We start from the raw sequence: 26,856 nt of genomic DNA, 5'->3' as shown, positions 1-26,856 counted from the left end.
ACACCAGGACAATCAGAAGGCTCAACCTGCCCTGAAGAAAAATGAGGATGAAAATCAAAATTACAAAAAAAAGGCGAAACCAAGGTAGCAGAACTAGCCCGATTATTAAGGGCAAACTCGGCCAATGGCAAGAAAGCCACCCAATCATACTGATCAGCAGACACAAAGCATCTCAAATAAGTTTCCAAAGTCTGATTAGTTCGCTCGGTTTGGCTATTTGTCTGAGGATGAAATGCGGAAGAAAAAGACAAATCAATGCCCAGCCTAGCACAAAAGGCCCGCCAAAACCTAGAAACAAACTGGGAACCTCTATCGGACACAATATTCTCCGGAATGCCATGCAAACGAACCACATGCTGAAAAAACAACGGAACCAAATCAGAAGAGGAAGGCAATTTAGGCAAAGGTACCAAATGAACCATCTTAGAAAACCGATCTCAAACCACCCAGATAACAGACATCCTCTGGGAAACCGGAAGCTCTGAAATAAAATCCATAGAAATATGCGTCCAAGGTCTCTCAGGGACTGGCAAAGGCAGAAGCAACCCACTAGTGTGGGAACAGCAAGGCTTAGCCCGTGCACAAATCCCACAGGACTGCACAAAAGAACGCACATCCCGCGACAAAGAAGGCCACCAAAAGGACCTACCAACCAAATCTCTGGTACCAAAAATCCCAGGATGGCCAGCCAACACAGAACAATGAACCTCAGAAATCACTTTACTAGTCCATCTATCAGGAACAAACAGTTTTCCCACTGGACAGCGGTCAGGTTTGTTAGCCTGAAATTCCTGAAGAACCCGTCGTAAATCAGGGGAGATGGCAGAAAGAATCACCCCTTCCTTCAGAATGCCGACCGGCTCAAGAACCCCAGGGGAATCAGGAAAAAAACTCCTAGAGAGGGCATCCGCCTTAACATTCTTAGTACCAGGAATGTACGAGACCACAAAATCAAAACGGGAGAAAAACAGGGACCATCGAGCCTGTCTAGGATTCAGCCGTTTGGCAGACTCGAGGTAAATCAGGTTCTTATGATCGGTCAGGACCACAATACGGTGCTTGGCCCCCTCAAGCCAATGTCGCCACTCCTCAAATGCCCACTTCATAGCCAACAACTCCCGATTGCCAACATCATAATTGCGTTCCGCAGGCGAAAACTTCCGAGAAAAGAAGGCACACGGTTTCATCAAGGAACCATCAGAATTCCTCTGAGACAAAACGGCCCCTGCCCCAATCTCAGACGCGTCAACCTCAACCTGAAATGGAAGAGAAACATCCGGCTGACGCAACACAGGGACAGAAGTAAATCGGCGTTTAAGCTCCTGAAAGGCAGAAACAGCGGCAGAGGACCAATTCATCACATCAGCGCCTTTCTTCGTCAAATCGGTCAGAGGTTTAACCACACTGGAGAAGTTGGCAATGAAACGACGGTAAAAATTAGCAAAGCCCAATAATTTCTGAAGGCTCTTCACAGATGTGGGCTGAATCCAATCATGAATGGCCTGAACCTTAACCGGATCCATTTCTATAGATGCGGGAGAAAAAATGAAGCCCAAAAAAGAAACCTTCTGCACTCCAAAGAGGCACTTTGACCCCTTCACAAAGAAAGCATTATTACGGAGGATCTGAAATACCATCCTGACCTGTTTCACATGAGACTCCCAATCATCGGAAAAAATTAAAATATCATCCAAATATACAACCATGAATTTATCAAGATAACTCCGAAAGATATCATGCATGAAGGATTGGAACACAGATGGGGCATTATAGAGTCCGAATGGCATCACAAGGTATTCAAAATGGCCTTCGCGCGTATTAAATACAGTTTTCCATTCGTCACCCTGCTTAATACGAATAAGATTATATGCCCGCCGAAGGTCAGTCTTAGTAAACCAGCTAGCCCCCTTAATCCTAGCAAACAAATCAGTAAGCAAAGGCAAAGGGTGTTGAAATTTGACCGTGATCTTATTCAAGATGCGATAATCAATACAGGGTCTCAAGGAGCCATCCTTCTTGGCAACAAAGAAAAAACCTGCTGCCAATGGTGAAGAAGATGGCCGAATATGCCCCTTCTCCAAAGACTCCTTAATATAGCTCCGCATGGCGGCATGTTCTGGCACAGACAGGTTGAAAAGTCGGCCCTTAGGGAACTTACAACCTGGAATCAAGTCAATAGCACAATCACAGTCCCTATGCGGTGGAAGGGAACTGGATTTGGGCTCATCGAATATATCCTGGAAATCTGACAAAAACTCAGGAATTTCAGAAAAGGGGGAAGAGGAAATTGACATCAAAGGAACGTGACCATGAACCCCCTGACAACCCCAACTAGTCACAGACATAGATCTCCAATCTAACACCGGATTATGTACCTGTAACCATGGAAAACCCAGCACAATATCATCATGCAAATTATGCAACACCAGAAAACGACAATCTTCCTGATGGGCTGGCGCCATGCGCATGGTCAGCTGTGTCCAAAACTGAGATTTATTTTTAGCCAACGGTGTAGCATCAATGCCCCTTAAAGGAATAGGGTTCTGCAAAGGCTGCAAGGGGAAACCACAACGTCTGCCAAATTCCAAGTCCATTAAGTTCAGAGCGGCGCCTGAATCCACAAATGCCATGACAGAAAATGATGATAATGAGCAGATCAAGGTCAGAGATAACAGAAATTTAGGTTGTATAGTACTGATGGTAACAGAACTAGCTATTCTCTTTGTACGCTTAGGGCAATCAGAAATAACATGAGCAGAATCGCCGCAGTAAAAACACAACCTATTCTGACGCCAGAATCTTTGACGTTCAGCTTTAGACAAAATCCTATTACACTGCATAGGCTCAGGGCTCCGCTCAGAGGACAAAGCCACAGTGTGCACAACTCTGCGCTCGCGCAAGCGCCGATCAATCTGAATGGCCAGAGAGATAGAATCACTCAGACCAGCAGGCGTGGGGAACCCCACCATAACATCTTTAACGGATTCAGAAAGACCCTTTCTGAAAATTGCCGCCAAGGCATCCTCATTCCATTTAGTCAGTACAGACCATTTTCTAAATTTCTGGCAATACGATTCTGCCGCTTCTTGACCTTGACACAGGGCCAACAAGATTTTCTCAGCTTGATCCACAGAATTAGGCTCATCATACAATAACCCCAATGCTTGAAAGAAAGAATCAACATTAAGCAAAGCAGGATTGCCAGTTTCCAGGGAAAATGCCCAATCCTGTGGGTCACCACGCAGCAGGGATATGATGATTTTAACCTGCTGAATGGGATCACCAGAAGACCGGGGTCTCAATGCAAAAAACAGTTTACAGTTATTTTTGAAACTCAAAAATTTGGATCCGTTACCAAAGAATAAATCAGGAGTGGGAATCCTAGGTTCTAAGGCAGGAGTCTGAACAATATAATCTGAAATACCCTGTACCCTAGCAGCAAGCTGATCCACACGAGAAACTAACTCCTGAACACTCATGTTATTACTAGGTTCCGCAGCCACCCAGAGATTAAGAGGGAGGAACAGGCTAGGGGAAAAAAAATGGCTCAAAACCTTTCCTCCCTTCTTCTGAGATGCAATTAACTCATTTTTGGCCAGTTGTACTGTTATGCTCTGTTGGCCTTGGAGCAGCATGAGACGTACTCTGGAGAAGGTGGTACCTGTACAGACCGCAAACCCTGAACTTAGCAGCGCAACTAGAAGTAGCCGTGGGGGGTACCTAACACTCCCTAGACCCCTCGATAGAGCCTAAGAACTAACTACCCCTAAAGACAGAAACAGGAAACCTATCTTGCCTCAGAGAAAATCCCCAAAGGATAGACAGCCCCCCACAAATATTGACTGTGAGAGGAGAGGGAAATAACATATGCAGACATGAAATCAGGATTTAGCATAGGAGGTCATACTAGCTAAATAGAAAGAATAGAACAGATTACTATGCAATCAGTATTAAAACACTAGAAAATATCCACCACAGAAAATACAAATCACCACATCTGACTAAAGACATGGAGGGTATATCTGTATCTCCAGAGACACAGCTTGGCTGCAAAAAAATCCTTCACAGACACAGCTGGACAAGACAAAACATGAAGAATGCACAGAACTATAAGGTCCACAGCAGGTGGACAGCAAAAACAAAGCCAGGACTTATCTTTGAAGAAAAGCACAGCAAACATTAGAGACCAGAAGGGATGTGAATCCTCCAAAAACAATGGACAACTGGCACTGACTAAAGGATCAAGCAAGGCTATATAGCCCAGCCCAAATTGCAAAAAATAGATACACCTGATAAATGCTGCAATCCAACTACCGCAGCACTACCACTCATAACCACTGGAGGGAGCCCAAGAGCAGAATTCACAACAGTGCTGCTTGTCCACACCAGAAATCTCTGCTGTCATGCCCGCTTTCTCTTAAGCTGGCCCCCTTGCCTCTAGGTCACTGGGTCTGTCTGCCGCAGTTGGTCACAGCGCCGGTGCTTCAGGTGCGTAGTGTACTGCCCCCATCTGGAGGACTCACTCTTGCTTTGAGTTTTTTTTCCCTCAGCTTACAGCCAGGTTCCCTGTCTAAACACGCCCCCTCTACCTGGGTATAATGACCTTTCTTCCAAAGAATGAGCGCGTTAATGACCTTCGATGAAGTCGCGGCTTGTGATTGGTCGCGTGAGCGGTCACATGACCGCTCAGCGACCAATCATAAGCCGCGACGTCATCGAAGGTCATTAAAGCGCTCATTCTTAGGAAGAAAAGCATGGCGATTGCAGCGGTGACAACCAGGGCCCGTCCGAGGGTAAGTATATCAATATTTTTATTTTTATTCTTTATTTTACACATTAACCCCTTAGCGACCGCCGATACGCCTTTTAACGGCGGCAGCTAAGGGTACTTAAACCACAGCGCCGTTAATTAACGGCGCTGTGGAAAAAGTCAATAGCGCCCCCCAGAGTTAGGGGTAGGGGTAGGGTTAGGGTTAGGGTTAGGGGTAGGGTTAGGGGTAGGGTTAGGGGAATGGTTAGGGGTAGGGTTAGGGGTAGGGTTAGGATAGGGTTATGGGTAGGGTTAGGGGTAGGGTTAGGGGTAGGGTTAGGGGTAGGGGTAGGGTTAGGTTAGGGGTAGGGGTAGGGTTAGGGTTAGGGCTAGGGTTAGGGCTAGGGTTAGGGCTAGGGTTGGGGCTAAATTTAGGGTTAGGGTTGGGGCTAAATTTAGGGTTAGGCTTCTTTCACACTTACGTCGGTACGGGGCCGTCGCAATGCGTCGGCCCGACATACCGACGCACGTTATGAAAATTGTGCACAACGTGGGCAGCAGCTGTAGTTTTTCAACGCATCCGCTGCCCAATCTATGTCCTGGGGAGGAGGGGGCGGAGTTACGGCCACGCATGCTCGGTCAGAAATGGCGGATGCGACGTACAAAAAAACGTTTAATTGAATGTTTTTTTGTGCCGACGGTCCGCCAAAACACAACTGATCCAGTGCACGACGGATGCGACGTGTGGCCATCCGTCACGATCCGTCGGCAATACAAGTCTATGGGCAAAAAACGCATCCTGCGGGCACATTTGCAGGATCCGTTTATTGTCCAAAACGACGGATTGCGACGGAATGCCAAACGACGCAAGTGTGAAAGTAGCCTTAGGGCTAGGGTTAGGGTTGGGGCTAAAGTTAGGGCTAGGGTTGGGGCTAAAGTTAGGGTTAGAGCTGGGATTAGGGTTAGGGTTTGGATTAGGGTTGGTATTAGGGTTAGGGTTGGCATTAGGGTTACGCTTGGGATTAGGGTTAGGTTTGGGATTAGGGTTAAGGTTAGGGTTGTGATTAGGGGTGTATTGGGATTAGGGTTAGGTTTGAGGTTAGGGTTGAGATTAGGATTAGGGGTGTGTTGGATTTAGGGTTTTGATTAGGGTTATGGTTAGGGTTGACATTAGGGTTGTTTTGGGGTAAGGGTTGTGATTATGGTTAGGGTTAGTGATTAGGATTATAAATCAGGTTGGGATTAGGGTTAGGGGTGTGTTGGGGTTAGGGTTGGAGCTAGAATTGGGGGGTTTCCACTGTTTAGGTACATCAGGGGGTCTCCAAACACGAGAGCCAATTTTGCGCTCAAAAAGTCAAATGGTGCTCCCTCCCTTCTGAGCTCTGCCGTGCGCCCAAACAGTGGGTTACCCCCACATATGGGGCATCAGCGTACTCGGGATAAATTGGACAACAACTTCTGGTGTCCAATTTCTCTTGTTACCCTTGTGAAAATAAAAACTTGGGGGCTACAATATCTTTTTTGTGAAAAAAAAATATTTTTTATTTTCACGACTCTGCATTCTAAACTTCTGTGAAGCACTTGGGCATTCAAAGTTCTCACCACACATCTAGATAAGTTCCTTGGGGGGTCTAGTTTCCAAAATGGGGTCACTTGTGGGGGGTTACTACAGTTTAGGTACATCAGGGGCTCTGCAATCGCAACATAATGCCCACAGACCATTCTATCAAAGTCTGCATTCCAAAAAAGGCGCTCCTTCCCTTCCGAGCTCTGCCGTGCGCCCAAACAGTGGTTTACCCCCACATATGGCGCATCAGCGTACTCGGGATAAATTGGACAACAACTATTGCAGTCCAATTTCCCCTGTTACCCTTGTGAAAATAAAAACTTGGGGGCTACAATATCTTTTTTGTGGAAAAAAATATTTTTTTTATTTTCACGGCTCTGCATTATAAACTTCTGTGAAGCACTTGGGCATTCAAGGTTCTCACCACACATCTAGATAAGTTCCATGGGGGGTCTAGTTTCCAAAATGGGGTCACTTGTGGGGGATTTCTACTGTTTAGGCACATCCGGGGCTCTCCAAACGGGACATGGCGTCCGATCTCAATTCCAGCCAATTCTACATTGAAAAAGTAAAACGGCACTCTTTCTCTTCCAAGCTCTGCGGTGCGCCCAAACAGTGGTTTACCCCCACATATTGGGTATCAACGTACTCAGGAGTAATTGCTCAACAACTATAGTGGTCTAATTTCTCCTGTTACCCATGTGAAAATAAAAATTTGTGGGCAAAAAGATCATTTTTGTAGAAAAAATGCGATTTTTTTTTTCACGGCTCTACATTATAAACTTCTGTGAAGCACATGGGGGTTCAAAGTGCTCACCACAAATCTAGATATGTTCCTTAAGGGGTCTAGTTTCCAAAATGGGGTCACTTGTGGGGGTTTCCACTGTTTAGGCACATCAGAGGCTCTCCAAACGCGACATGGCGTCCAATCTCAATTCCAGCCAATTCTACATTGAAAAAGTAAAACGGCGCTCCTTCACTTCCAAGCTCTGCGGTGCGCCCAAACAGTGGTTTACCCTCACATATAGGGTATCAATGTATTCAGGAGAAATCGCACAACAACTTTTGTGGTCTAATTTCTCCTATTACCCTTGTGAAAATAAGAATTTGTGGGCGAAAAGATCATTTTTGTGTAAACAAAAGCGATTTTTTATTTTCACGGCTCTACGTTATAAACTTCTGTGAAGCACTTGGGGGTTCAAAGTGCTCACCACACATCTAGATAAGTTCCTTAAGAGGTCTAGTTTCCAAAATGGTGTCATGTGTTGGGAGTTTCCACTGTTTAGGCACATCAGGGGCTCTCTAAACGTGACATGGCGTCCGATCTCAATTCCAGCCAATTCTGCATTGAAAAAGTCAAACGGCGCTCCTTCATTTCTAAGTTCTGCGGTGCGCCCAAAAAGTGGTTTACCCCCACATATGGGGTATTGGCGTATTCAGGAGAAATTGCATAACAAAATTTATGGTTACATTTCTGTTTTTACACTTGTGAAAATAAAAAAAAATGGTTCTGAATTAAGATGTTTGCAAAAAAAAGTTAAATGTTCATTTTTTCCTTCCACATTGTTTCAGTTCCTGTGAAGCACGTAAAGGGTTAATAAACTTCTTGAAACCAGGGATTCAAGCTTCAGGAGGCTAATTTGCATATTCCAGGTGCCTTCTGGGAGAAGCGAAGTCTCCCTAAGCTAGAAGATCGTTGGGTACAGCCGGGACCAGCTGCTTCGAAAGCATCACCAAACCAGGGATTCAAGCTTCAGGAGGCTAATTTGCATATTCCAGGTGCCTTCTGGGAGAAGCGAAGTCTCCCTAAGCTAGAAGATCGTTGGGTACAGCCGGGACCAGCTGCTTCGAAAGCATCACCAAACCAGGGATTCAAGCTTCAGGAGGCTAATTTGCATATTCCAGGTGCCTTCTGGGAGAAGCGAAGTCTCCCTAAGCTAGAAGATCGTTGGGTACAGCCGGGACCAGCTGCTTCGAAAGCATCACCAAACCAGGGATTCAAGCTTCAGGAGGCTAATTTGCATATTCCAGGTGCCTTCTGGGAGAAGCGAAGTCTCCCTAAGCTAGAAGATCGTTGGGTACAGCCGGGACCAGCTGCTTCGAAAGCATCACCAAACCAGGGATTCAAGCTTCAGGAGGCTAATTTGCATATTCCAGGTGCCTTCTGGGAGAAGCGAAGTCTCCCTAAGCTAGAAGATCGTTGGGTACAGCCGGGACCAGCTGCTTCGAAAGCATCACCAAACCAGGGATTCAAGCTTCAGGAGGCTAATTTGCATATTCCAGGTGCCTTCTGGGAGAAGCGAAGTCTCCCTAAGCTAGAAGATCGTTGGGTACAGCCGGGACCAGCTGCTTCGAAAGCATCACCAAACCAGGGATTCAAGCTTCAGGAGGCTAATTTGCATATTCCAGGTGCCTTCTGGGAGAAGCGAAGTCTCCCTAAGCTAGAAGATCGTTGGGTACAGCCGGGACCAGCTGCTTCGAAAGCATCACCAAACCGCGCGCCTTACGGCGCGCGAATTTTTGCCTGTAGGACATTATTGCAAGAGAGCTTGGCTGAGTAGATTACACAAGAAGGAAAACACACAGCAAGTCAGCAGGATCTAGGAGCAACATGGCAGATGTGACAACCTACATGGTGAGCTGCAGCATGTGCTACATGTTCACAGATCGACCAGAAGAAGAATCCAATTTCACCTGTCAGAAGTGTAGACTAGTGGCCCTTTTAGAAGAAAAGGTGCGGGGTCTGGAAGAAAGAATAGCAACTTTGAAACTCATCAAAGAGAATGAAGACTTTCTAGACAGAACAGAAGCATCTCTACTGGTCACAGAAGGTGCAAAAAGTGTCAGAGAACCTCCAAAAGCAGATGAGTGGAAGCATGTGACCAAAAGAAGCAAGAAGACCGTGGAGAAATCACCAACCACACAACTGAAGAACCGATATCAAATCTTTGTAGAGGATGAAGATGGCACACCTAAGAATGAAGCAATACCAGCAAGCAAAAAAGAAAAGGGCACACAGCAACAAGTGACAGCAAAAAGTACAGCCAAGAAGCAACGAAGAGTGGTGGTGGTGGGAGACTCACTACTGAGAGGCACCGAAGCAGCCATCTGCAGACCGGACATAACTGCAAGAGAAGTATGCTGCCTTCCAGGTGCGATGATCAAGGATGTGACCGATAGGATACCAAAGCTCTTCAGCTCCAAGGACGTCCACCCATTTCTTCTGATACATGTTGGCACCAATGACACGGCAAGGAAGGACCTACCGACAATCTGCAAGGACTTTGAAGAGTTGGGGAAGAAAGTAAAGGAACTGGATGCACAGGTAGTTTTTTCTTCTATCCTTCCAGTAGACGGGCATGGCACCAGGAGATGGAACAGGATCCTTGATGCAAACAACTGGCTAAGACGATGGTGCAGACAACAAGGATTTGGATTCCTGGACCACGGTGTGAATTACTGGTATGATGGACTCCTCGCCAGAGACGGACTACACCTCAACAAACCTGGGAAACACACATTCGCCAGAAGACTCGCTACACTCATCAGGAGGGCGTTAAACTAGAAGAAGAGGGGACGGGAAGAAAAACATTAGACTCGAACAAAGACGACCCAGGAAAACATACTCAGAAGGGAGGTAAGAACATTTCTAAAACAATCCACAGTGAGGAGATTGGAACAAAACAAAATCCTCTAAACTGCATGCTCGCAAACGCCAGAAGCCTGACAAACAAGATGGAAGAACTAGAAGCAGAAATATCTACAGGTAACTTTGACATAGTGGGAATAACCGAGACATGGTTAGATGAAAGCTATGACTGGGCAGTTAACTTACAGGGTTACAGTCTGTTTAGAAAGGATCGTAAAAATCGGAGAGGAGGAGGGGTTTGTCTCTATGTAAAGTCTTGTCTAAAGTCCACTTTAAGGGAGGATATTAGCGAAGGGAATGAGGATGTCGAGTCCATATGGGTTGAAATTCATGGAGGGAAAAATGGTAACAAAATTCTCATTGGGGTCTGTTACAAACCCCCAAATATAACAGAAAGCATGGAAAGTCTACTTCTAAAGCAGATAGATGAAGCTGCAACCCATAATGAGGTCCTGGTTATGGGGGACTTTAACTACCCGGATATTAACTGGGAAACAGAAACCTGTGAAACGCATAAAGGCAACAGGTTTCTGCTAATAACCAAGAAAAATTATCTTTCACAATTGGTGCAGAATCCAACCAGAGGAGCAGCACTTTTAGACCTAATACTATCTAATAGACCTGACAGAATAACAAATCTGCAGGTGGTCGGGCATCTAGGAAATAGCGACCACAATATTGTGCAGTTTCACCTGTCTTTCACTAGGGGGACTTGTCAGGGAGTCACAAAAACATTGAACTTTAGGAAGGCAAAGTTTGAACAGCTTAGAGATGCCCTTAATCTGGTAGACTGGGACAATATCCTCAGAAATGAGAATACAGATAATAAATGGGAAATGTTTAAGAACATCCTAAATAGGCAGTGTAAGCGGTTTATACCTTGTGGGAATAAAAGGACTAGAAATAGGAAAAACCCAATGTGGCTAAACAAAGAAGTAAGACAGGCAATTAACAGTAAAAAGAAAGCATTTGCACTACTAAAGCAGGATGGCACCATTGAAGCTCTAAAAAACTATAGGGAGAAAAATACTTTATCTAAAAAACTAATTAAAGCTGCCAAAAAGGAAACAGAGAAGCACATTGCTAAGGAGAGTAAAACTAATCCCAAACTGTTCTTCAACTATATCAATAGTAAAAGAATAAAAACTGAAAATGTAGGCCCCTTAAAAAATAGTGAGGAAAGAATGGTTGTAGATGACGAGGAAAAAGCTAACATATTAAACACCTTCTTCTCCACGGTATTCACGGTGGAAAATGAAATGCTAGGTGAAATCCCAAGAAACAATGAAAACCCTATATTAAGGGTCACCAATCTAACCCAAGAAGAGGTGCGAAACCGGCTAAATAAGATTAAAATAGATAAATCTCCGGGTCCGGATGGCATACACCCACGAGTACTAAGAGAACTAAGTAATGTAATAGATAAACCATTATTTCTTATTTTTAGTGACTCTATAGCGACAGGGTCTGTTCCGCAGGACTGGCGCATAGCAAATGTGGTGCCAATATTCAAAAAGGGCTCTAAAAGTGAACCTGGAAATTATAGGCCAGTAAGTCTAACCTCTATTGTTGGTAAAATATTTGAAGGGTTTCTGAGGGATGTTATTCTGGATTATCTCAATGAGAATAACTGTTTAACTCCATATCAGCATGGGTTTATGAGAAATCGCTCCTGTCAAACCAATCTAATCAGTTTTTATGAAGAGGTAAGCTATAGGCTGGACCACGGTGAGTCATTGGACGTGGTATATCTCGATTTTTCCAAAGCGTTTGATACCGTGCCGCACAAGAGGTTGGTACACAAAATGAGAATGCTTGGTCTGGGGGAAAATGTGTGTAAATGGGTTAGTAACTGGCTTAGTGATAGAAAGCAGAGGGTGGTTATAAATGGTATAGTCTCTAACTGGGTCGCTGTGACCAGTGGGGTACCGCAGGGGTCAGTATTGGGACCTGTTCTCTTCAACATATTCATTAATGATCTGGTAGAAGGTTTACACAGTAAAATATCGATATTTGCAGATGATACAAAACTATGTAAAGCAGTTAATACAAGAGAAGATAGTATTCTGCTACAGATGGATCTGGATAAGTTGGAAACTTGGGCTGAAAGGTGGCAGATGAGGTTTAACAATGATAAATGTAAGGTTATACACATGGGAAGAGGGAATCAATATCACCATTACACACTGAACGGGAAACCACTGGGTAAATCTGACAGGGAGAAGGACTTGGGGATCCTAGTTAATGATAAACTTACCTGGAGCAGCCAGTGCCAGGCAGCAGCTGCCAAGGCAAACAGGATCATGGGGTGCATTAAAAGAGGTCTGGATACACATGATGAGAGCATTATACTGCCTCTGTACAAATCCCTAGTTAGACCGCACATGGAGTACTGTGTCCAGTTTTGGGCACCGGTGCTCAGGAAGGATATAATGGAACTAGAGAGAGTACAAAGGAGGGCAACAAAATTAATTAAGGGGATGGGAGAACTACAATACCCAGATAGATTAGCGAAATTAGGATTATTTAGTCTAGAAAAAAGACGACTGAGGGGCGATCTAATAACCATGTATAAGTATATAAGGGGACAATACAAATATCTCGCTGAGGATCTGTTTATACCAAGGAAGGTGACGGGCACAAGGGGGCATTCTTTGCGTCTGGAGGAGAGAAGGTTTTTCCACCAACATAGAAGAGGATTCTTTACTGTTAGGGCAGTGAGAATCTGGAATTGCTTGCCTGAGGAGGTGGTGATGGCGAACTCAGTCGAGGGGTTCAAGAGAGGCCTGGATGTCTTCCTGGAGCAGAACAATATTGTATCATACAATTATTAGGTTCTGTAGAAGGACGTAGATCTGGGTATTTATTATGATGGAATATAGGCTGAACTGGATGGACAAATGTCTTTTTTCGGCCTTACTAACTATGTTACTATGTTACTATGTTACTATGAATGTGGTTTTGAGAACCTTGAGGGGTGTAGTTTTTAGAATGGTGTCACACTTCATTATTTTCTATCATATAGACCCCTCAAAATGACTTCAAATGTGATGTGGTCCCTAAAAAAAAAATGGTGTTGTAAAAATGAGAAATTGCTGGTCAACTTTTAACCCTTATAACTCCCTAACAAAAAAAAATGTTGTTTCCAAAATTGTGCTGATGTAAAGTAGACATGTGGGAAATGTTATTTATTAACTATTTTTTGTGACATATCTCTCTGATTTAAGGGCATAAAAATACAAAGTTTGAAAATTGCAAAATTTTAAAAATTTTCGCCATATTTCCATTTTTTTCATAAATAATCGCAAGTAATATCGAAGAAATGTTACCACTAACATGAAGTACAATATGTCACGAAAAAACAATCTCAGAATCAGCGGGATCCGTTGAAGCGTTCCAGAGTTATAACCTCATAAAGTGACAGTGGTCAGAATTGCAAAAATTGGCCTGGTCATTAAGTACCAAATTGGCTCTGTCACTAAGGGGTTAATATGGATCCCAGGGCCTGAAGGAAAGTTTCCTCTCCTTCAGACCCTGGGAACCATTACGGATACCTTCCGATATTTGTGTCCCATTGACTTGTATTGGTATCGGATATCGGTATCGGCGATATCCGATATTTTTCGGATATCGGCCGATACCATCCGATACCGATACTTTCAAATATCGGACGGTATCGCTCAACACTACTCAAACGTGAAAGTAATTGTCATCCTTACTATTTCTCCATTCCGTGCTAACCACCTCATTGATCTTATTGAGTTTCTTTGGCAAACAAACAACAGCTCCATCAAAAGCAAGTGTTTGTCCTGTTAATTCATCATGCTGGTAAAGTAGAGGTGAGATTAGGGATCTAGATAACATCTGTGGACTGTAGTCAACATGACACTGTGACAAGACCCACTGGGGTCTAGCTACCAATTTGACAGTTTGTGCACAGCTGAAGAGAGTTATCAGAAAAACAAGATTTTGATTCAATAACATGTTGGATGGATTGTCTAGTGGAAATACCTATATAGTATTATTATTTACTTATATAGCGCCATTCAGTCCATGGTGCTGTACATGAGAAGGGGTTACATACAAAGTAATAGATATCAGTTACAGTAAAAAAAAATTTCACAATGACAGACTGGTACAGACCCTGTCCTTGTGGACTTACAATCTACGGGATAATGGGGAAGAGACAGAAGGCTGGGGGTGCGGCAGCTCGGGTGGTGATGAGGCGGCAGCTTGGGTGTAGAAGTCACATGTCACGTTCCATGTTTCGATCTGTGGCAGATCTGGTTTCCCTCTGATTTAAACCTTTTTTCCTTTCTGGTCATTGGGGGTTAATGCAGTTCCCCCCCCTGAGGCCGCTGGTGTTATTGCATTGCTGCTGGGTCAGCTGATGTTTGTGACCACTCCCACCATCCTTGATAAGGTCACCTGGTGCATCATCTGACTGTTGGTTATACAGGTCCTTTTAGGAGACCAACCTCGCAGTAGCGGCTCCCTGGTGTCAACTATCTATGTTGTGGAGTCTGCAGTGGCGTGCACAAGCTAAGTTCTGAGTTTTGTTTCTTTGTAGTTTGTGCATTCACCTTTTGGTATCGTTTTCCCTTCACTCTCATATTGTTTATTCCTGTTTATTTGCTCTTTGGTGCTGTTTACACTGCTCACCTACTGGGGTGGGGGTTGAGGGTTTAGTTCAGGGTTTAACAGGAGACAGGGACAGGTCGGTGACTTGGGCCTCCCTACCTTCAAGGGTACCCCCAAGTTAAGGAAAGACAGGGCTTCCCCTAGCCTGAGGGGCAGTTCAGGGGTCCAGATTCCTAATCTCCTGTCTTCCTAAACCTTGCTCCGTGACATTGTAACCAACCATTCTGTTTTTTCTGGTGAGCCATGGCCCAAATGCAGGCCTTTGCCCAATTGCTACAGACACTCACCGAGGAGTGTAAGGTGCTGCGTAGTGAGGTGGTGCAGCAGCTGCAGCAAATGTTGGGGTTTTGGGCCTCGGCTCAGGTACAGGCTCAACCAGAACCCAAGATTTCTCTCCCAGACAGGTTCTCTGGAGGGAGAGATACATTTTTGGTTTTTAACCCCTTCCCGACCCATGACGCCACGTAGGCGTCATGAAAGTCGGTGCCATTCCGACCCATGACGCCTATGCGGCGTCATGGAAAGATCGCGTCCCTGCAGATCGGGTGAAAGGGTTAACTCCCATTTCACCCGATCTGCAGGGACAGGGGGAGTGGTAGTTTAGCCCAGGGGGGGTGGCTTCACCCCCTCGTGGCTACGATCGCTCTGATTGGCTGTTGAAAGTGAAACTGCCAATCAGAGCGATTTGTAATATTTCACCCATTATAACGGGTGAAATATTACAATCCAGCCATGGCCGATGCTGAAATATCATCGGCCATGGCTGGAAATACTAGTGTGCCCCCACCCCACCCCTCCGATCGCCCCCCCACCCCCCCGATCTGGCCGGTACACTGCTCCGGCTCCCCTCCGCCCTGTGCTCCGCTCCCCCCCGTGCTCGTGTCCGCTCCCCCCGTGCTCCAATCACCCCCCCGTGCTCCAATCACCCCCCCTGCACTCCGATCCACCCCCCACCCCCCGTGCTCCGTTCCACCCCCCCGTGCTCCATTCCAGCCCCCCCGTGCTCCGTTCCACGCCCCCCGCGCTCCGTTCCACCCCTCCCGCGCTCCGATTCCCCCCCCCCGTGCTCCGATCCCCCCCCCGTGGTCCCCCCCAACCCTATCATACTTACCGATCCAGCCGTGGTCCCGTCCGTCTTCTCCCGGGCGCCGCCATCTTCCAAAATGGCGGGCGCATATGCAGTGCGCCCGCCGAATCTGCCGGCCGGCACATTCGTTCCAAAGTGCATTTTGATCACTGAGATATAATCTATCTCAGTGATCAAAATAAAAAAAATAATAAATGACCCCCCCCCTTTGTCACCCCCATAGGTAGGGACAATAAAAAAATAAAGAAATTTTTTCTCCACTAATGTTAGAATAGGGTTAGGGTTAGGGGCAGGGTTAGGGTTAGGGGTAGGGTTAGGGTTAAGGTTAGGGCTAGGGGTAGGGGTAGGGGTAGGGGTAGGGTTAGGGGTAGGGCTAGGGGTAGGGTTAGGGTTAGGGGTAGGGTTAGGGGTAGGGGTAGGGTTAGGGCTAGGGTTAGGGCTAGGGTTAGGGTTAGGAATGTGCACACGTATTCTGGTCCTCTGCGGATTTTTCCGCTGCGGATTTGATAAATCCGCAGTGCTAAACCGCTGCGGATTTATGGCGGATTTACCGTGTTTTTTTCTGCGCATTTCACTGCGGTTTTACAATTGCGATTTTCTATTGGAGCAGTTGTAAAACCGCTGCGGAATCCGCACAAAGAAGTGACATGCTGCGGAATGTAAACCGCTGCGTTTCCGTGCAGTTTTTCCGCAGCATGTGCACAGCGATTTTTGTTTCCCATAGGTTTACATTGAACTGTACACTCATGGGAAACTGCTGCGGATCCGCAGCGTTTTCCGCAGCGTGTGCACATACCTTTAGAATTAGGCCATGTGCACACGGTGCGGATTTGGCTGCGGATTCGCAGCAGTGTTCCATCAGGTTTACAGTACCATGTAAACATATGAAAAACCAAATCCGCTGTGCCCATGGTGCGGAAAATACCGCGCGGAAACGCTGCGTTGTATTTTCCGCAGCATGTCAATTCTTTGTGCGGATTCCGCAGCGTTTTACACCTGTTCCTCAATAGGAATCCGCAGGTGAAATCCGCACAAAAAACACTGGAAATCCGCGGAAAATCCGCAGGTAAAACACAGTGCCTTTTACCCGCAGATTTTTCAAAAATGGTGCGGAAATATCTCACACGAATCCGCAACGTGGGCACATAGCCTTAGGGTTAGGGTTGGAATTAGGGTTGTGGTTAGGGTTAGGGGTGTGTTGGGGTTAGTGTTGTGGTTAGGGGTGTGTTGGGGTTAGGGTTGTGATTAGGATTATGGCTACAGTTGGGATTAGGGTTAGGGGTGTGTTGGGGTTAGTGTTGGAGTTAGAATTGAGGGGTTTCCACTGTTTAGGCACATCAGGGGTCTCCAAACGCAACATGGCGCCACCATTGATTCCAGCTAATCTCGTATTCAAAAAGTCAAATGGTGCTCCCTCACTTCCGAGCCCTGACGTGTGCCCAAACAGTGGTTTACCCCCACATATGGGGTACCAGCATACTCAGGACAAACTGCACAACAATTACTGGGGTCCAATTTCTCCTGTTACCCTTGTGAATCTAAAAAAATGCTTGCTAAAACATAATTTCTGAGGAAAGAAAAATTATTTTTTATTTTCACGGCTCTGCGTTGTAAACGTCTGTGAAGCACTTGGGGGTTCAAAGTGCTCACCACATATCTAGATAAGTTCCTTGGGGGGTCTAGTTTCTAAAATGGGGTCACTTGTGGGGGGTTTCTACTGTTTAGGCACACCAGGGGCTCTGCAAACGCAACGTGACACCCGCAGACCATTCCATCAAAGTCTGCATTTCAAAAGTCACTACTTCCCTTCTGAGCCCCGACGTGTGCCCAAACAGTGGTTTACCCCCACATATGGGGTATCAGCGTACTCAGGAGAAACTGGACAACAACTTTTGGGGTCCAATTTCTCCTGTAACCCTTGGGAAAATAAAAAATTCTGGGCTAAATAATTATTTTTGAGGAAAGAAAACGTATTTATTATTTTCACGGCTCTGCATTATAAACTTCTATGAAGCACTTGGGGGTTCAAAGTGCTCACCACACATCTAGATAAGTTCCTTTCAGGGTCTAGTTTCCAAAATGGGGTCACTTGTGGGGGGTTTCTACTGTTTAGGCACATCAGGGGCTCTGCAAACGCAACGTGACGCCCGCAGAGCATTCCATCAAAGTCTGCATTTCAAAACGTCACTACTTCAATTCCAAGCCCCGGCATGTGCCCAAACAGTAGTTTACCCCCACATATGGGGTATCACCGTACTCAGGAGAAACAGGACAACAAATATTGGGGTCAAATTTCTCCTGTTACCCTTGGGAAAATTAAAAAATTCTGGGCTAAATAATTATTTTTGAGGAAAGAAAACGTATTTATTATTTTCACGGCTCTGCATTATAAACTTCTATGAAGCACTTGGGGGTTCAAAGTGCTCACCACACATCTAGATAAGTTCCTTTGGGGGTCTAGTTTCCAAAATGGGGTCACTTGTGGGGAATTTCTACTGTTAAGCCACATCAGGGGCTCTGCAAATGCAACGTGACGCCCACAGAGCATTCCATCAAAGTCTGCATTTCAAAACGTCACTACTTCACTTCCAAGCCCCGGCATGTGCCCAAACAGTGATTTACCCCCACATATGGGGTATCAGCGTACTCAGGAGAAACTGGACAACAACTTTTGGGGTCAAATTTCTCCTGTTACCCTTGGGAAAATAAAAAATTGCAGGCTAAAAGATCATTTTTGAGAAAATAATTTTTTTTTTTTTTTTCATGGCTCTGCGTTATAAACTTCTGTGAAGCACTTGGGGGTTCAAAGTCCTCACCACACATCTAGATTAGTTCCTTTGGGGGTCTAGTTTCTAAAATGGTGTCATTTCTGGGGGATCTCCAATGTTTAGGCACACAGGGGCTCTCCAAACGTGACATGGTGTCCGCTAATGATTGGAGCTAATTTTCCATTTAAAAAGCCAAATGGCGTGCCATCCCTTCCGAGCCCTGCCGTGCGCCCAAACAGTGGTTTACCCCCACATATGGGGTATCAGCGTACTCAGGACAAACTGGACAACAATATTTGGGGTCCAATTTCTCCTATTATCCTTGGCAAAATAGGAAATTCCAGGCTAAAAAATCATTTTTGAGGAAAGAAAAATTATTTTTTATTTTCATGGCTCTGCGTTATAAACTTCTGTGAAGCACCTGGGCGTTTAAAGTGCTCAATATGCATCTAGATAAGTTCCTTGGGGGGTCTAGTTTCCAAAATGGGGTCACTTGTGGGGGAGCTCCAATGTTTAGGCACACAGGGGCTCTCCAAACGCGACATGGTGTCCGCTAACAATTGGAGCTAATTTTCCATTCAAAAAGTCAAATGGCGCGCCTTCTCTTCCGAGCCCTGCCGAGTGCCCAAACAGTGGTTTACCCCCACATATGAGGTATCGGCGTACTCGGGAGAAATTGCCCAACAAATTTTATGATCCATTTTATCCTACTGCCCATGTGAAAATGAAAAAATTGAGGCGAAAAGAATTTTTTTGTGAAAAAAAATTACTTTTTCATTTTTACAGATCAATTTGTGAAGCACCTGAGGGTTTAAAGTGCTCACTAGGCATCTAAATTAGTTCCTTGGGGGGTCTAGTTTCCAAAATGGGGTCACTTGTGGGGGAGCGCCAATGTTTAGGCACACAGGAGCTATCCAAACGCGACATGGTGTCCGCTAACGATGGAAATAATTTTTCATTCAAAAAGTCAAATGGCGCTCCTTCCCTTCCGAGCCTTACCATGTGCCCAAACAGTGGTTTACCTCCACATGTGAGGTATTGGTGTACTCAGGAGAAATTGCCCAACACATTTTAGGATCCATTTTATCCTGTTGCCCATGTGAAAATGAAAAAATTGAGGCTAAAAGAATTTATTTGCGAAAAAAAAGTACTTTTTCATTTTTACGGATCAATTTGTGAAGCACCTGGGGGTTCAAAGTGCTCACTATGCATCTAGATAAGTTCCTTGGGGCGTCTAGTTTCCAAAATGGGGTCACTTGTGGGGGAGCTCCAATTTTTAGGCACACGGGGGCTCTCCAAACGTGACATGGTGTCCGCTAAAGAGTGGAGCCAATTTTTGATTCAAAAAGTCAAATGGCGCTCCTTCCCTTCCAAGCCCTGCCGTGCGCCAAAACAGTGGTTTACCCCCACATATGAGGTATCAGCGTACTCAGGACAAATTGGACAACAACTTTCGTGGTTCAGTTTCTCCTTTTACCATTGGGAAAATAAAAAAATTGTTGCTAAAAGATAATTTTTGTGACTAAAAAGTTAAATGTTCATTTTTTCCTTCCATGTTGCTTCTGCTTCTGTGAAGCACCTGAAGGGTTAATAAACTTCTTGAATGTGGTTTTGAGTACCTTGAGGGGTGCAGTTTTTAGAATGGTGTCACTTTTGGGTATTTTCAGCCATATAGACCCCTCAAACTGACTTCAAATGTGAGGTGGTCCCTAAAAAAAATGGTTTTGTAAATTTCGTTGTAAAAATGACAAATCGCTGGTCGAATTTTAACCCTTATAACTTCCTAACAAAAAAAAATTTTGTTTCCAAAATTGTGCTGATGTAAAGTAAACATGTGGGAAATGTTATTTATTAACTATTTTGTGTCACATATCTCTCTGGTTTAACAGAATAAAAATTCAAAATGTGAAAATTGCGAAATTTTCAAAATTTTCGCCAAATTTCCGTGTTTATCACAAATAAATGCAGAATTTATTGACCTAAATTTACCACTAACATGAAGCCCAATATGTCACGAAAAAACAATCTCAGAACCGCTAGGATCCGTTAAAGCGTTCCTGAGTTATTACCTCATAAAGGGACACTGGTCAGAATTGCAAAAAACGGCAAGGTCTTTAAGGTCAAAATAGGCTGGGTCTTGAAGGGGTTAAGGAAGCCTGCAAGTTGTACTTCAGGCTCCGCCCTCGTTCATCAGGGAGTGAGGAACAACGGGTGGGAATCATCGTTTCCCTTCTTAGGCCGGGATCACACATGCAAGAAACACGTCCATGTCTCGCATGTGAAATCCAAGCTCTGGTGCCGGCACTCCAGAGCGGAGCATGCGGCTCCATGTGTTGCTGTGCGGCCGCACGCTCCGCTCTGGAGTGCCGGCACCAGAGCTTGGATTTCATATGCGAGACTCGGACGTGTTCCAATCCTGGGCCTTCTCCCTGCCGACCAGTTCACCATCCCTACGGTCAGTGGACGAGTTTTTTATGGCTCTAGTGCTTGTGTATGGTGATCCAAATGGTGTTTCTCTGGCGGAATCCCGATTCCGTAAGATCAAGCAGGGGGGTCGGCCGGCTGAGGAGTACTGTTCTGAGTTCAGGACGTGGGCCACTGACACACAATGAAATGACTCTGCCCTTAGGAGCCATTTTGTGCAGGGTCTGTCCCCTAGGTTGCAAGATACTCCGGTAGTACGCAGCCCCCAGGTCTTTGGAGGCCGCTATGTCCCTTGCCATCTGGGTGGATAGACGCTTGAGGGAGAGGCATACACCAAATGTGCCCCCTATAGTCCTTGCTAGGGAGGAGGATACACCTGGGCAGGCGGACGAACCCATGCTGGTGGGAGGACTTGGTTCCCAAACTGGGTTGCCTGTGGTTCGCCGTGGAGTGGGGGCATGTTTCTACTGTGGTCAGACCGGTTATTTTATCAATGTCTGCCCAGAGCGTGCCAAAGTACCTGCACCACCTAAAGAGCCGCGTCCCCCTGGTCATGTGGAGGGAGGCGACCAGGGTGTGTATATTTCCTCCATTTTTTCGTCTCAGTGTACCTTACCTGCTGAGGTGGTTATTGGTGGGGAAACTGAGAATATTCTGGTGCTTGTGGACAGTGGAGCAGGAGTTAATTTGGTGGATTCTCATTTTGTCCAGACCCATGGCCTGATGAGTAGGATGCTAGCAAAACCCTTAAGCGTCCAGGCCATTGACTCTGCTCCACTCAGCCAGGGGAGCATTACACAAGTTGTAGACAATATACATATGCGTCATAAAGAGCCTTTATCATGCTACGTCCTGGAGGGCATACCAATTCCCATGATTTTAGGACTCCCTTGGTTGAAAAGACATAACCCGGTCATAGACTGGCAGTCCAGGGAAGTAGCCAGCTGGGGTCAGTTGTGTAAGGAATGCTGCCCGGGAGCTACGATCTCTGCCATTTTTCTAAAACCTATCCCTTCAGTGGGGGCAGCAGAGGTGCTGCCAGGACTAGGGGCAAGACTTTACCCTCACTACAGGTTAACTCGGTGGGTCAGAGACCTCTTAGGAGGGGTCAGATGAGGGTGGTGGTTCTCTCAGAACATTGTGGGGGTGTGAGTGTAGTGACACAGGGGGACGCCTCTGTTGTCAATTCCTCAAAGAATTCTCCGTCCTGTGGCAAACGTTTGCATGGAAATAAACGTTCAGGTCCGGACCTGTGTGTGAATGAGTACGTATGGGTGTCTACCAAAAACATCAGGTGGAAGTGTACAACTGGGACCTGGAGTTCCAGGGTGATTGGGCCATCAAGCAAATTAACCTTAATTTGGAACTGAGCCCATAACACTGCTAGGACAGCAATGGATCACCAAAATAGGCACTTTGAATAAAGTGGCAGTGTACACGCTCAACTGCCATTTTATTAATTCACTATGGAACTGTCGGAGAAAGCCAAATACAGATTTTCGGCAGTTCCATAGTGAATATATGGAAACTGCACACTGTCACTTTATCCTAACGGTGATGATACTGTGATCGTTAAATGTGGAAGCATTCAGACCATGACAGATCTAAAAGTTATCACCTATCGCACAGACAGGTGATCGCTTCTAACCAAAATATCCAATAAAGTGGGTGGCTTTGTCAAATAGGTTTCGCTATAAATTATTACACAGTTAGCTTCTGAATATCTCTGCTCTACAACAGCATCCTGTACATAGATCCTATTTTACTACGTACATTATTTTTCAAAGCCATACATACCAAGCTTGTACCACATATCACGTATTGCAAAGCCTATCAAGCATCTCATGTCTTCATACCTGGAGGGAAAGCACAAAAATCACTACTTATTAAAGAACACACTTTAAATATGATTGTTAGTTTCCCACCGATATGTTTGAATGAGCCCTATCTGTATTTTTCACAGATAGCACTCGATATCTATGATAGTCTATGGGTTTGTTCACTTGTTTGAAATTTTTCTCAGATGAAGTGGTCTGCACAAAATCATGGAAACTTGCCTGATATTGATCAGAGTGTTGGGCAAACTTGCCAATGCAAATCTATGGATCCCTAAATAAACTGGAAAGCCCTTGAATTCCATCCGCAAGCCGTCCATTTTTAATGTACTATTTGATAGGAGAAGCTTAAGAAACCCCCATAAGTTTTTTTTTCGCATATGATGAAATTCTAACCAAATTCTGATAGTAAAACTTGACATGCTGACAAACTCTGATGACAGTTTGGATCCAAATTTCTTCAGTGTTTTTGATCATTTTTGCATACACAAAAATCCTTGATGTCTGAAAGAGTCCTTAAAATTTAATAAATATAAATTTAACCTTCAAAATCTGCCTATTAATTACAATAAGGGAAATCCACAAATAATCTAATAGATTAATAATTAAAATTGAATTCCCCCATACTTGCCAGTTGTTAGAATGGGATGCAATTAAAAAAAATTCTCCCAGTGCACACATGTACATTAATGTCCTGTTGTTCTTAACTAAAAAGATAACTTTTTAACCTTTTATGGGTTCTTGAATGTGACCGCAAAATTTTTTACATAATTTAACCCCTTTGTAACCTTGTTTTTTTTTAATTTTGAGTTTCCATTTCTTGTTCCCCTTCTTCCCAGAGCCATAACTTTCTTTGATTTTTCCATCAATATGGCCATGTGAGAGCTTGTATTTGCAGGATGAGTTGTACGTTTGAATGTCACATCATTGGTTTCACGATATATGTACCTACAAATATCCAGAAGCACATGCCAAGTATTTTATAAGAAAGAACAAAAATTTTTATTGAACAATTAGTTACATAAAAATAAAACACCAATGGGAAACACGAATTGCAAAACAGATCTGCAAATATGTATACCTAAGGCTGTTTTCACATTTGCATTTTTTGCCACTGCGTTTGTACCGCATATAAACGCATGCGTCGTGTTTTCCTATATTTAACATTAAAAACGCATGCGTTTTTTTTGTTCGCGTTTGGCCGCGTTTGACAACGCATGTGTCGTTTCGATGCTTGCGTCTTGGCGCAGAAATGCAACATGTAGTAATTTCTAGAGGCGTCTATTTGCCGCCAGAAAACGCATGCGTTCGATTGCGCAAGGTTTGCTTAAAAAAAACGTATTGCTGTCTATGTAAACACATGCGTTTTTAAGCACATGCGTTTGGTTGCGTTTTTGAACGCATGCATTTCAATTAAGATAACCATGTCTAGACACCGATAAGCCACCCCCCACCATCAAGGTGATAAAAGGGAGGGTGTGGACAGTTGCAGGTCACTTCTCACCAGACTCTGAAGAAGACGAGACACGGACAGGCCACATCTTGGAGGACAAGACCCTGAACAATGTGAGTATATCCTAGCCAATGCCTTTATTTTCTATTTTCTGTCTATACATGTCTTAATTTCTGCCATTTCTTTCTTTCTACATGCATCAGAATGTCTTCTTCGGATTCTTCATCTGGTGAGGAGTTTCAGCCACGACAGTCGGAAGTGGAGCATGTCAGTGAGGTAAGTATTTGCCTCGTCAGATTGGTAAGTATTCACTGTCACATCGACACATGTGACAATTAGATTTTTCCTTTTTTTAGAGCTCTTCTACTGAGGCACAGACAGGGCAGGAGCAGCGGAGTCAAGGTCCGGTGGAAAGACGGCAGCGGGTACGTATACAAGGCTGACTGTCCTCAGTGTAATATTCTTGAATCTTCCTTTCTTTCCACTCGTATTTCTAAACTTTTTCTTTCTGGAATCCTTTTGTATCTTGACTTTCCTATTCATGCCATTTCTAAACATCTTTTTTCTTTCTTTTCCTTATGTAATTGAGCAAACTTTAATGACTTTCTTTAATTTTTTTGTTACAAACCGGACGATAACCTGATAGACAATGACCTCCTTATCACCGTGGTCCAGGAGCGAGTCCCGTTGTGGGACACCCGGGATCCACTGCACTCGAACAACACCACGATCCGGCAGTTATGGAATGAGGTGGCCCAAGCAATGTGGGATGGCTGGGACAACGCCACGACACGGGTCCAAAGTGCATTTGGTAAGTATTGCACTGCAGTGTGAAGCAGCAGAGACCTTGGCCGTACTCACTCGACTGTGTGTGATGAAAGAAACTCTCCTTAGTTTCTCTCATCACACACAGTTGTCTGAGCACGGTAAAAAGTCAATTTTCTGACCATAATGTTTTTGAGTTTTTTTAACAGTGGACAAAGTAAAAAGACGTTGGCGTTCGATGAAGGACCGCTTCAATAAGGACCTTCGTCAAGAGAGTCATGTTCCCAGTGGTTCAGGAGCAAGGATCCGAACGTAAAAATACCATCGCGTTCTGGCATTTTTAAGACCGGTCCTTGCCCAGAGAACGTAATTACTTATCACATGCTTTAGGTTGTATTGTATTGCCATAATCTGTATTTTTAAATTCCACAGGATTTTGCATCTGGTAAATTTTTGAAAATAATTTTATTTTTCCTTTTTTCACAGCACATACAGCACGACTGTCGGCCCAGCTTCTGGAGCGGTCCTTCATCCGACAGCCACGGACCCGTCCCAGCCATCCAGCAGTGCAGCAGCAAGTGGGCCTTCCACACTAACTGGAGACCAGGGAGCTGGTCCATCAGGTCTTCCCCTTTCGCAGTCCTCTTCCACTGCCCCCTTTTTTTTGGGCTCATCCCGGCAGCGGCAGAGGGCTTCGGACAGGTCATTCATGCCCGAGTTTTTGCACTTGAGCTCGGTTTTACACGAAGCAATCAAGGCTTTAGGTGACCAAATGGATATTTCACATAACCTCTTGAATGCACGTATCCAGGAGGTCATCAAAAGCCTTGATCAAGTGAAAGCCGACCTCCAGAGGCCAGCTCATCATTTTTTTAACCAAATTGAGCAGGGCATGTCGGAACACCTTACTCCTGATCTCCAGCTGAGTGTCATGCAGGCCTGCAATGCTGCTTACGTGCAGGCTATGCAGCAGAGTCGGTATTTCCAGCAGGCAGTGGCGGCATATCCAACTGTGACTTCACTGTCACGATTAAGCTCAATGCCGATCTCTGCTGCATACCACTGCACGGCCACCTCAATTCCTTCCACAGGTGGACTCCACTACAGTGCCAGCACCATGACGAGTGCAGTTGGACATCCCACCGCCACCACCGTGACAACCGCTGCTCCTGCTTGGACCTCCTCCACTGACACCACGATGCAGCAGGACCCTGGCATGGCTTTCCGTACCACCCCCACCACGATGCAGCAGGACCCTGGCATGGCTTTCCGTACCACCCAGACCACGATGCAGCAGGACCCTGGCATGGCTTTCCGTACCGCCCCCACCACGATGCAGCAGGACCCTGGCATGGCCTTCCGCTCGACAAGCGCTATGGACTCTGGCATGGCTGCATGAGCACTATGAACTCTGACACAGTGCAGCCGGACCCTGCCAGGTCACCCGCCACCACGCCATGGCATATGAGCCCACCAAGACGCCCCCAACCAGGCAACCCCCCAAAAAAAACCAGAAAAAAAAAACAGAGGACTCTTAGCATTCCTCTCCCTTCACCTACCAATGTGTCTGTTATGTCAGTTTTGTCTCACCCTTCCAGTGCGTCTCAAGCCTCTCATGTGTCAAGCCCCATCCCCGAACTTCCAGACCCTTCTAGTTTCATTGCCCCTTCTCCTGCCACCTCTGCGTCGTCCACGGTTAGCCAGGCCTCAGTTCTTCACACCCCCCGTTTACATCACTCTACCCCAAGCCGGCGCAGTAAAAAATAATTTTTTGTGTTGTTAACAAAATAAAAAAAGTTTGATTTGCCACAATTATGTTTGGTTTATTGTGTCTATCGCTGCCGGCAACACACACCGTGCGCCAAGAAACGTCACCACACACTTACTTTTTGGGCCACATCATATCTCCAGTAGTTA

The 26,856-nt window shown here is 45.2% G+C and overlaps 1 protein-coding gene across 1 annotated transcript in view; it reads right to left on the bottom strand.

Annotated features, from left to right (window-relative positions):
- Positions 1-26,856, bottom strand: part of DOCK2 (dedicator of cytokinesis 2) — a 1,209,209-nt gene that overhangs the window by 525,060 nt on the left and 657,293 nt on the right. Inside the window, exon 32 of the mRNA XM_069763868.1 lies at positions 22,684-22,742. Coding sequence (XP_069619969.1) covers positions 22,684-22,742 — 59 coding nt within the window. The remainder of the gene's footprint in view (positions 1-22,683; positions 22,743-26,856) is intronic.

This window comes from Ranitomeya imitator, chromosome 4 (genome assembly GCF_032444005.1).
Source record: "Ranitomeya imitator isolate aRanImi1 chromosome 4, aRanImi1.pri, whole genome shotgun sequence".
Taxonomy (NCBI): Eukaryota; Metazoa; Chordata; class Amphibia; order Anura; family Dendrobatidae; genus Ranitomeya; species Ranitomeya imitator.
Note: the sequence above shows the minus strand (reverse complement) of the source record. Positions and strands in the feature narration are given on the sequence as shown.